Below are 12,899 nucleotides of genomic sequence, written 5' to 3'. Positions count from 1 at the left end.
GTCAGTCTGCATTAAGTACCCAACTTCTTAACATCTCATGATTGCTACCAATCAAAATGTGCAGCTAATTTGTTTACTGGTCAGATTTCAATAGTAAAATTGTACAGTACTATGTAAACCTTTTGTGGAAAAATATAATTGGTCTGAAAGTGGCCGATGTTAGAGTACTATGTAACTATGAACTATTATGTGGGAGAATTAATGGTATTTGCTACTCACTATATAGTGGGGATACTGAGCTGCAGATAGGCACCACAAAATGAGGTTTTGGCCAAGGGCTTTGCGAAAACTAGACATCCCCCCCCCCTCCCCTCACACACACACACACACACACACACACACACACACACACACACACACACACACACACACACCTTTCCCTTTCCTTCCCTCTTTCCTGACGAAGCAACTGTGGGTTGTGAAAGCTCGAAATTTTGTGTGTGTGTGTGTGTGTGTGTGTGTGTGTGTGTGTGTGTGTGTGTGTGTGTGTGTGTGTGTGTTTTTATTGTGCCTATCTACCAGCGTTTTCCAACTTGGTAAGTCATGGAATCTTTGTTTTTAATATATTTTTCCCATGTGGGAAAATTGTGTGTGTGTGTGTGTGTGTGTGTGTGTGTGTGTGTGTGTGTGTGTGTGTGTGTGTGTGAAGAAAGAAATATTCCACATGGGAAAAATATATTAAAAACAAAGATTCCGTGACTTACCAAGCGGGAAAACGCTGGTAGATAGGCACAATAAAAAAACACACAAACACACACACAAAATTTTGAGCTTTCGCAACCCGTGGTTGCTTCATCAGGAAAGAGGGAAGGAAGGGGAAAGATGAAAGGATGTGGGTTTTAAGGGAGAGGGTAAGGAGTCATTCCAATCCCGCGAATGGAAAGACTTACCTTAGGGGGAAAAAAGGACAGGTATACACTCGCGCACACCCACATATCCATCCACACATATACAGACATATATAAAACCACAGTCTCTGGAAGCTGGATTATCCATTGTTTGATGTGGAAGAATTATGTATATGCAACATATTTGTGTAACTGTGATTTAATCTTCCACCAATGAAATGTGCAATTGTTTGTTGATGAGTGTAGCGTGCCATTGTGGTTCAAGTACTGAAACTTCTGTCTATTAAAAAGCTGATCATCATAAAATTGTGTTCAACAAATTTGAAGGAATTGAAAACTATGTGCTGCAGTGTAGTGTACATTCTTGAACAAATATCAGTCTAACTCGTAAAGCTCAAGTCACGATTCAGAACATTAAAGTGATATAAGAACACCAAAGGGGAATAAGCAGATCAGGTAAGTTACAAGGGAGTATCACAATGTCATTTACAGGTATTGATTGATGTTATCGTTTTGACAAGTCAGACGCATTCCCGATCGAAGAAAATGGGTGATGATGTCAAATGTTTGTAATTTTATACCAGTTTTACATTATAAGTTCACCAAGAACACTTTCACAAGTTTTTAATTGGTTTACAAAAAAAGCTAATTCTTGAATTTTGTGCCATTCCAGACAAACAATAGTGACATAAGCACTACATAAATAGATACTATTTGTTATTTCATCAACCCCATGTGTCAAATTCATGGGTGTACAGAGGGGTAACAAATTAAAATGGGTCAGTACATTGATGACCTCTTCAGATATTCAGTTCTTTTTACTTTGAACTTGTTTTTCTTAGCTGTGGCAAGTACGTATATAAGAACATTATCAAGCAAGTACTGGTTGTGATCATTGTGTTTTAGTCTAAATACTCCACTGGTGTAATCATTAATAGTGTAGGCAAACAGTCCAGTGAGAGGTACGCTTGAAAGCCAGTAACACAGCACAGTGTGCCAAAACATGATCACCAGTAAAGCCTGAAATATGATAAAAAGACAAGTCCATGTCTGAGCAACATCAGCTGTGGCATGTAGTATTTGAAGCAGATAAGGTACTGCAAGAATTGGACATGAAGAGTCTGTAGCGGCTTTCAGTTGCACTTAAAGGCTGTTCAACAGTTCACGTTACAAGCTTATAGAGGTTGTATAGGGGACTTAGTAGATAAAGTTTTGATAAGGAACCTGTGTCCAGATATGTATCATTTGGAGATAAAATAAGTTTGTTTACAGGTACTGCTCCACTGCTGTGGACCTAGAGTGCATCTGTGGAGCACAACTACTCTGCTAATTGTGAATGTACTAAGTTGCCACTGTCATTGTTGTAGTTGAACAAAAATGATACATGATATACTGTGACAATCCGGCAAACATTCTCGATACATGCACTGAATAGCTCTACCATTACAGACTGTACCGTGAAATGGGAGATTTGGAGGTGATCCAATCTTCAAACTTATTTTCTATCCATACTGTACATTTCAGGACATGAGTGCCCTGTCAAAACATTATGTACTTAGTCCTCTCTACAGTCCCTAGAAGCCGTAACAAAAATTATGGAACACTGTGCATATGCATCCTCAGAGGAGTTACACTCCCCATGTCTCAGGTTACCTGGAGACCGCATGAAACTCTGTTGCGTCATCTGTCCTGTGTTCACCAGGTGCAGGTACTAACATCGGTTTGGAGCCAACTTTATTGTTGTGGTTGGCTAACTGTAGTACTAGCTCCATGTTTGCATCGTGTGTCCATAATATGCATATGCATTTCCATCACTGTTGTACTCTCGCTCTGGAACTAGCTTCATGTTTATGGATCCAGTTTCTGGTTGGCATATGGGACTTAGAAGTTTAGAGGTATCTCTCATTGCCTTTGTAAACTGCAAAGTGCAGTAGTTAATGAAAATTTGTTGCTGCTGTTTTCTACATAAATGGGCTTATGAAAGGTAGTATGAAATGTAGTTTTGAAAGCACTTCCTCTAGTCGGGAGTCATTTGTTTGATCAGGTCTCAACATCTTCGAAGCATATGCCCCTCAGTGCTCTTTTATGATGAGAGGACCCCCCCCCCCCCCCCTGCTCCCCACTTTTTGTCCCAGTGTGATGCATTGGCTGTGATGGTTAAAGGTTTTATTCATCTGTGGATCACTTTTACAAGGAGATAGGCATAAATTATAGACATGGAGTGGATCCAGTCACAAGTTACTAACTACTTGAGAACTGTTCCATCTTTTTTCATGACTGGCAGTGGGACATGACACCCTAAACTTACTTCCTTCAATTTTTCATCAGTGGTTTAGTGGTTGGGATTTATTAGCTGATTGTGGAATGAATGTATTGCAAATCTGAAAAGTAATGACACTTTGATATTTTTGTATATTGGGAGCTTTTCAATAGCTTTTAAATGGTTATCTACAGGACAGACATTGTGATTGTAAAGCATGTGGTGTAATTACTCTACTTGTGCCTGGAAGAATTTGCTTTTGCATGAGGTGCAGTGTAACTCAGCTGCCTGCATTTTTTTTTTAGAAAATCTGCATAGATTTGATAAGTGTTAAATAGACGCAGTAACAAAAATATTATCAAAGTACTTTATACATTATGATATTTCCCCGATCAAGGTATTGTTGAAACACTGGTGGTGCTGTAGTGCTGTTGTTTTTTATATCATTAGTTTTGCTAGTGCTGCTGTTCACATTGCTAGTGCTGCTGTTCACATTGCTAGTGCTGCTGTTCACATTGCTAGTGCTGCTGTTCACATTGCTAGTGCTGCTGTTCACATTGCTAGTGCTGTTGTTTCAGTAGCTAATGGCAGTGTTGTACATGCTGTTGTAGAAACTAAAGTATTTTTTAATTCATACTTGAAGTCCTTTTATCTCATTGCCAATTTTCTTGCCATGGATAAGATATTTGTTGAACCACTTGTAAGCAAATACATGTAGTGGTTATTGTTTCCAAGTCCCAATACAAGCACAGCTAACATAGTTGGTGGTATAGGTAAAAGGTCCAATGAGAGTCACTTTTGAAAATCAGAAACCCAGCACAGTACATCACAGCAGGATCACTAGTGGAGCCCTAACAGCAATCCAAAGACAAGTTCAGATCACAGATATCTCAGTTGCAGAATACAATACCTAAAGCAGATGAGATGTGGTGTGTATGAAGTTGCCTTTGGCTGCACATATAAATAGCTGCAGATGAGAGGCACGAGTCAGGTTACAGTGCCATATGCATGGCTGGGAGACCATGTTAAATTCTATTGCAAAATTCTTTGCTGTGTTTTCATAGGGCATGTACTACTCTTAGGTTGGAAGCATCCTGATGGTTGTGGTTAACTAATTCTGGAACTAGTTACATGTTTACATCTTCTGGCTATAAATGTCTTGGCAGCACACACACTGTTATTGCAGATTGTCTTTATATTTTTTAAATTTAATAAACTGTAAAGTGCTTTAATTTATGGAAGCTTTCAGCTCACAACTTCATAATTAAATTGTAAAAAAGTGTGAAATGTAGTTTTCAATTCGTTGTTCACAGGATCAAAGATCACATTTTGTTTGTCTGTTGAGTTTATTATTTGGGGCAAAGGAACCAAACAGTTTGGTAAGAAACAAATCATCTACTGTGTAAATGAAAGGCAAATATTGTTTTAGCAAATACTCTATGTGAAAACGAAAACAGAAACAAAACTTTCATTGGTGCCATGTTCTTAAATATGTTGTCATTTATGATGTTTTGCTTGTTTGTGTGTGTGTGTGTGTGTGTGTGTGTGTGTGTGTGTGAGAGAGAGAGAGAGAGAGAGAGAGAGAGAGAGAGAGAGAGTGTTTGTGTACTTTGCTTATTTACCTGTCTCCCTTGTGGATTTGACAATTACTTGAAAAACCTGTTTTTGCATGTTGTTTGTGAATGTTCAAACATCTGGTGCCTTTGAATCTTGTAAAGCTATGAGAAAACTGTTAAATGGAGTATCTGTGACACTTCGGTGAAGTATTTTGTAGTATTTGTATTATTTTTCCAATTAATCTGGCTTTGTTTTGTTTAACATTTATAGTGTATATATTGTGTTGTTCTGTTATTTATCTGGAAGTTCCTGATGGTTTCATAATTTCTGTAAGTACTGCAGTGGGCTGCTATTTGCAGGACCTCAGCTTCAACAGTCTGACATTCCTTCCTCCTGGAATTGGCTTTTTAACACATCTAACATCTTTGGATCTATCTCATAATCAACTCACCGAGATTCCTCCAGACCTTGTCAATCTTCTTGGTTAGTATGGTGCAAAGTAGAATTTACACAATAACTATTCTTTTTGCATTGTACAAAACATTAATGACTTCCCCCATAATCTCAGCTTGTTGTTTGTGAATGAATTGTAAATTCTGTAAATAAATATTTGGTAGAAGGGACCATGCATAGAGAGAGAGAGAGAGAGAGAGAGAGAGAGAGAGAGAGAGAGAGAGAGAGAGTGTGAGTGTGAGTGTGAGTGTGAGTGTGAGTGTGAGTGTGAGTGTGAGTGTGAGTGTGAGTGTGAGTGTGAGAGAGAGAGAGAGAGAGAGAGAGAGAGAGAGAGAGAGAGAGAGAGAGAACTGTGTATGCATGCTTTTCTGTTTTTTGTTGGACAGCCTGTATACTTGTTTTCCAAGTGTGTTCAAGTATTTGTACATATAGTTTTATGTGGTGTTTCGTAATCATTGTTAATGCTTCTATTCCTGTATCATAGAAATTGACTGACTCTTTAAAATGTTAATATATACATAGGAAAATCCAGGAAGGAATAATGAATTAATGATAATATCATGAAAAGAATAAATTGCCATCCACCATATAGTGGAAATGTTGAGTCGCAGACAGGCACAACAAAACGAGAGCTATACAAGAAAGCTTTCAGCCAAAAAGTCTTGTTCTGAATGAGACAAAACACACACACACACACACACACACACACACACACACACACACAAAACTGCAACTCCCATGCACACGACCACTGTCTCTGGCTGCAAGCAACTACACATAATGGAAGAAGCAGTCTGCCTTGTGGGGTTAAGGGGGAGGCTTGGATGCAGTTGGAAGGATAGACGGAGAGTGAAAGGGGGGTGGGGGGGGGGGGGAGGTGGGCAGGTAGAAAACAAGAGAAGTAAAAAGACTGTGAGTGAGTTGGTGGAATAGAAGGCTGTGTAGTGGTGGAATGGGAATGGGGAATGTGATAGGTGAGTAAAGGACAATGACTAATGGGGGGCCAGGAGAGTTACTAGAATGAAAGATATATTGCAGGGAGAGTTCCCACCTGCAAAATTCAGAGAAGCTGGTGTTGGGAGGAAGGATCGAAACAGCACATGCTGTGAAGCAGTCAATGAAATGAAGAACATCATGTTGGGCAGCATTCTCAGCAACTGGGTGGTCCAGCTATTTCTTGGCCACAGTTTGTCGGTGGCCGTTCATGTGGACAGACAGCTTGTTAGTTGTCATGCACACATAGAACACAATATAAAGGTTGCAGTTTAGCTTGTAGATCACATGCCTTTGATGGAATACGTAATGCTTGTGACCGGAGTGGAGTATGTGGTGGTGGTGGTGGTGGTGGTGGGATGATGTGTGATACAGGTCTTGCATTTAGATCTATTACAGGGATGTGAAGGTTGTGTAGAGATGGACAAGGATGTTGTGTAGGTTCAGTGTGTGGTAGAATACCACTGTGGAAGGGGTGGGACATTCTTCATTTCCGTACACAATGTTAGGTAGTTGAAACCATGGTGGAGAATGTGATTCAGTTGCCCCAGTTTTGGGTGATACGGAGTCAAAAGGGGAATGCTCCTCTGTGGGGGGACAGTATGACTTTGGAAGGTGGTGTGTGATTGGAGAGATAATGCACAGGAGGTTTTTCTGTACAAGGTTGGGAGTGTAATTACAGTCTATGAAGGCCTCAGTGAGATCTTTGGTACGTTTCAAGAGGGACTGCACATCACTGCCAATTCAGTACCAACCTGGACTGGAGAACTGATTCACATTCTCTGCCAGGGTTTTGACTGCCTCTCGTACCCTGAAATGAGAAATGTCCTATTCACTGTCTTTTCCCATCCCTTCCACAGTGGTACTCCACCACCCACCAAATCTCCACAATATCCTCACCCACCCCTACATAACCTCTGCTCCGAACCCCTTCCCTCAAGGCTCGTATACCTGTAATAGACGTACATGCAAGACCTGTCCCGTACATCCTCCCACCACCACCTGCTCCACTCCCATCACAAGCATCACCTATCCCATCAAAGGCATGTGATCTACAAGCTGAACTGCAAACAATGTGCTGCATTCTATGTGGGCATGACAACCAATAAGCTGTCTGTCCAAATGAATGTCCACCGATAAACTATGGCCAAGAAACAGCTAGACCACCCAGTTGTTGGGAACTCCCCCTGCAATATATCTTACGTTCTCGTGGCCCTCCTGGCCTCAACCTTCATTAGTCATTGTCCTTTACTCACCTGTCACCTTCCCTGTGCCCATTCCAGCACTACACAGCTTTCTATTCCACCAACACACCCACAGTCTTCTCACGTCTCTCCTCCTCCCCCCTCCCCGCCCCTCCCATCCCCGCCCCTCCCATCCCCTCCCCTCCCATCCCCTCCCCTCCCATCCCATCCCCTCCCCTCCCCTCCCCTCTCCTCTCCTCCCCTCCCCTCTCCTCCCCTCCCCTCCCCTCCCCTCCCCTCCCCTCCCCTCCCCACTCCACCACTCCCCTCCCATCCCCTCCCCACCTCTCCCCTCCCATCCCCACCCCACCCCTCCCCTGCCCTCTCCTCCCCTCCCCTCCCCTCCCCTGCCCTCCTCTGCCCTTCCCTCCTCTGCCCTTCCCTCCCCTCCCCTCCCCTCTCGTGGCCCTCCGTCTATTCACCTAGCTGCCCTACCCTCTCTCCATCTCACACCTATATGCTCCTACAAACAGCACTTTACCATTCTTGATAACTTCCTTACTATTCCTCCCTCTCTCTGCCTCCTCCTTAACCCCATCACCCGGATTGCTTCTCCCACCAAGCGCATTTGCTCTCAGGCTGGCCTGAGCAGCGAGACTCAGTGGTATGGGTATGAAGAGAGAGAGAGAGAGAGAGAGAGAGAGAGAGAGAGAGAGAGAGAGAGAGAGAGAGAGAGAGAGAGTGTGTGTGTGTGTCTAATTCAGAAGGGGGCTTTTTGGTCAAAAGCTTACTTGTTCAATAGTCTTTTTGTTGTGCCTGTCTGTGACTCGACATATCCACTACATGGTCAGTAGCAATCTTATTTCATAACTTGTTAGTATATACTTAGACTGAACATAAATTACTTTTGACACTAGAACTTATTAATAGCTTTCTTTTTTCATTCATGGCACATGCTGCAACTGAAGAAACCTCTAAGCAATAAAGTTTGTAAATACTGTTTACCTAAGACTGTTACTTGCCACAATTAACAATGGAATTAAAATTGAAATAATAGAACTGGTTCCATTATTACACAAGATAAATTAGACATTTATGTACAGTAAAAAGTAGACGGTGTCTTATGGGAAAGAGTAACCAGATAACTTCTGTGAAAAGATGGGTGTGTGTAACCAACATAGTGGCTCTTTCTCTGTTAAAGTATTTCTGAGACTGTTTCTTTTTTCTGCTTTTATTCTCTCTCTTATTCTTGATTTATGTTATTTAGAATATTTGCTGGTGTACATTGAAAGAGATGTAAAATGATTGACTAATTTTAAGGTAAATCATGTATTCGAAAGTTACAGTCCCTGGTCAAATTATTAGACGCACTGCACATTTTTAATGTTATTTGTAATAATTACATGTTGAGTACTATATTTAATGCGATTAATCAGAAAATTTATGACGTTTACTCAGGACAATTATGACATTCTTGAATTTTGTATCTGTTGTTGATGTGTGACATTGGATTGTTGACTTAATGTAGGTATCAATGCGCAGAGTACAGTGTACAGGAAAGGACTTGTTCAGTGGTGCTCTTGCGTGTAACTGATGTAATACTTTGTTCGCTAAGATTATCAATTTCATAATATTGACATCACAAATGATTGTTTAACAGCCAGATGTTAGAAATTGTGACCTTTAAAAATGGGTAAAAGAGGAGACATTGCACCACGTAAAAAAGCTGAGGTCAAAGCTCTCGTTAATACATAAAATGTATTCCAATCAGGAAATTTCACAAAGGTTGTAAATGTCAGAAGCTAGCGTGAGGCGCGTAAAGAAGAAAATTGATTCAGGTGAAGAACTGAGCCCTCAGAAGGAAGAATGAATGTGGAAGAAAACCAAGTTTCACTCCAAGTCAAAAAGATTTCTCAAAAGAATTTGCCTAAAAAACAGATTTGCAACAATGAAACCAATAAAATCTCAACTGGAAGAGGCTAATGTGAATGCATCTGAATGAACTTTTTGCAGAAAGTTGAAGAATATTGATTTTAAGGCCTGTTGACTCGCTAGAAAACCAAAGTTAACATCCACAATGAAAGCAAAGCATCAGAAGTGGGCTAAACTGGTGTGGTATGGATGTGGACTTCTGGAGATGGTAATTAAACTTTAAAATTATTATTTACGATATGATATAACTTATGAACATTTTTCATAGTATATTACTTATGTTTCTTGATTTTTTACAGGTAAGCTTCCACGTTGAAAGCACATTTGAAATTTTAACTAACAAATCTCAGTATGTGTGCCGTCAAACAGGAGAAAAATTTCGTCCCGATTGTATTATTCAAACCGTAAAACATGCAACTAAGGTGATGATTTGGTCTGTTATCTGTGTGAAGGGTACAGGATGTCTTTACGTGGTTAAAGACATAATGAGGCAAGACCAATACAAGGAAGCCCTGCAAAAACGGTTTATACCACAGCTCAGTTGCCGAATGGGGAACTATTTATTTTTATGCAGGCTGGAGCTCCCTGTCACACAGCCAGGTCAGTTAAATCCTTTCTGAAGGAACAAAATATCCCTCTGTTAGACTGGCCAGGTAATAGTCCTGACATGAACCCCACAGAAAATGTGTGGGAACTAATGAAAGGGAAGGTGGCAAAAGATGTCATCACAACAAAAACACAGCCCTTAGAGAAGATCATCCTTGTGTGGCATCATCATTCACAAATGCAGGACGCAGTACAGTCCTGCATCGACAGCATGCAGTGTCGTATTAAGGCTCTCATAACTGCAAAAGGAGGCTCAACAAGATATTAAAACTAATGTTTTCACTTTCACGATATTTTAATTTTTGTTGTAATTATTGAAATAAAAGGTTTTCAACAAATACTACATTTTATTTATTTGTTATATCACCTTAGTTATCAGGTAGACTACACATAATCATTTTATCATAATTTATGCATTAAAAAAAATCGTTACACATAAATCAAAATTTGCTTGAAAACTGCAGTGCATCTAATAAATTGACCAGGGACTGTATACTTTTTATGATGTTAATTGTTTGAGATGCTTTGATAAAGTGATGATATTGTATATACACATCAGAAATGCAATTGAAAGTCAATAATAGACATACTCTCTGTGTATTTACAAATTACCACAGATTTTTGATTATTGGATTGAAAGAATTGAATGTGGAGGAAATGGCAAGTTGGAAACATTCTCCGTTACGTAACTTGTTCACTCTGCATTGTTGGCAGGTTTCTAGTTTAAGGAATTACGTTATCAACGCTGCCATGGTAGGCACCTTACCATGGATATTTTGGTTGAAGGTGATGCAGTTGAAACTAGTCACCAATTATAAATAAGAAGTGACCTTGCCTGTTCCAAGATCAGTTATTGCCCATAAGATTTTCTGAGAAACTGCAGTGCTGCGCAGTATACTTTTTTATCAGGAGCTGTATTGGAAAATTGATGGGACTACATTATTGGGTTAGACTAATTCAAATGCTCCTAAATTGTTTAACTTTGTTTTTGCAGGACTTGCATAATTAAGATACCAGGGCTGTCTTTATTTGAAGTGTGTTGAGAGCCCCACATCCCTCCAGGAATTATCATAATTACACCATACTTTTCAGAAATAATCATGAAACTAGGAAAAAATCATTGCTTTTCATACAAAAACAATACCTCCATCTACATCTACATCTACATACATAATTTGTGAGCCACCATATGTGCTTAGCAGGGGTACTCTGTACCACTAATACTCATTTCCTTTTCTGTTCCACTCTCAAATAGAGCAAAGCAAAAATGACTGTCTATATACCTCCGTACAAGCCCAAATATCTCTTACCTACATGGTCCTTGCGTAAAATGTACATTGGAAGCAGTTGAATCGTTCGTGCAATCAGCTTCAGATGCCAGTTCTCTAAATTTTCTCACCAGTTGTTGTGCACAACTGCTCACCAGTTACATTGCACACGTTCATAGTTTTCGTACACATCTGAATTACCGTCTCCTTTTCCCAACCATCCTCCTGCAGTGGCAGCCCAGGTCAGGACTTATTCATGTCTGGTCCCTCCTGTCTCAACTGGGGTCCTTCCTGTTACCACCTCTCCTCGATGTCCATTCACATACACCTCCATGGTTTACACCTAGGCCACAGATTCTTCTGGACATTTCACATGGTCCTAACCCTCGGACTCTCCGATATCACTTCCTCTCGATTCTTCACATGTACCAAGGCCATGAAGTGGTTTACACGAACGGCTCGATGGCTGATGGTCACATAGGCTTTGCATATGTTCATGGAGGACATATTGAACTGCACTCCTTGCCAGATGGCTGCCGTGTTATCACTGTAGAGCTGGCTGCCATATCTCGTGCTCTTGAGCACATCCGTGAACTGCACTCCTTGCCAGATGGCTGCCGTGTTATCACTGTAGAGCTGGCTGCCATATCTCGTGCTCTTGAGCACATCCGCTCCTGACCTGGCGAGTCATTTCTCTTGTGTACTGATGCCTTGAGCAGCCTACAAGCTTTTGACCAGTACTATTCTTGTCAACCTTTGGTAGCATCCATTCAGGAGTCCATATATTCCCTGGAATGGTCCTGTCATTCAGTGGTGTTTGTGTGGACTTTGGACACATCAGAATCCAAGGCAACAAACTTGCTGACAGGCTGGCCAAACAGGCTACGTGAAAACTGCTTCTGGAGATGGGCATTTCCAAAACTGACCTGGTTTCTGTCTGACACCGCACGGGTTTTTTGGCTTTGGGAGACGGAATGGCATAACAGTATGCACAACAAACTGCATGTCATCAAGGAGACTACGGATGTGTGGAAGTCTTCCATGCAGTCCTCTCACAGGGAATCAGTTGTCCTCTGCCAGCTTTGCATTGGCCATACGTGGGTAATGCATGGTTACCTCCTCTGTTGAGAGAACCCACCTCAGTGTCCCTGTGGCTCACAAATGACAGTCGTCCACCTCTTGCTGGATTGTGCACGTTTAGCTGCTCTGCAGCAGACTTTTAACTTTGCCGGAACCCTACCTCTGGTGTTGGGAGACAATGCCTCTACAGCAGCTTTATTTTTATGTTTTAATTGTGTGGGTAGGTTTTATCATTTGATCTAGATTTTAGTGAATGTCCTTTGTCCCTCTGTGTCCTCCACCCCAGTGCTTTTAGGGTGGAGGTTCTAATGTGCTGCAAAGTGGATGGCTTCTCCTTTTTATTCTTATGGTCAGTCAGCCATGGTAATCTGCTCTCTTTTTTTTTTATCTCTTCTACATGTTTCTTGCATCTCTCTGTGGTTTTCTTGTCTGATTTTGTCCATTTTAATGTTTGTTGCCCTTCTGTCATTCTTGTAGTTTTCTCCTTTCTTCCAGCTGTGTTTTGTATGGCTCGATTATTTTACTTTCACCCTTGTGGAATTATTTTAATCAGAATGACGGACCGATGACCTGTCAGTTTGGTCCATCCTTCCCTCTTTAAAACCAACCAACCAATACATGAGGCAGCAGCAGCAACAGCAGCCTTCTGACATCACGAACTGACTGTTGGATGGATATATAGAAACAGTTCAGCTTGCTGAACTTGTTTTGAGTCTGT

At 41.0% G+C, this 12,899-nt stretch overlaps 1 protein-coding gene across 3 annotated transcripts in view; it reads left to right on the top strand.

The window, feature by feature from the left end:
• LOC126299467 (leucine-rich repeat-containing protein 40-like) overlaps nt 1-12,899 on the top strand; it is a 222,958-nt gene that overhangs the window by 99,789 nt on the left and 110,270 nt on the right. For all 3 annotated transcript variants that reach the window (XM_049991387.1, XM_049991388.1, XM_049991389.1), the window contains one exon: nt 5,025-5,148. In XM_049991387.1, coding sequence (XP_049847344.1) covers nt 5,025-5,148 — 124 coding nt within the window. The remainder of the gene's footprint in view (nt 1-5,024; nt 5,149-12,899) is intronic.

The sequence above is a fragment of the Schistocerca gregaria genome, chromosome X (genome assembly GCF_023897955.1).
Source record: "Schistocerca gregaria isolate iqSchGreg1 chromosome X, iqSchGreg1.2, whole genome shotgun sequence".
NCBI lineage: Eukaryota > Metazoa > Arthropoda > Insecta > Orthoptera > Acrididae > Schistocerca > Schistocerca gregaria.
The sequence above is the reverse complement of the archived record's forward strand: the minus strand, read 5'-3'. Positions and strand labels throughout refer to the sequence as shown.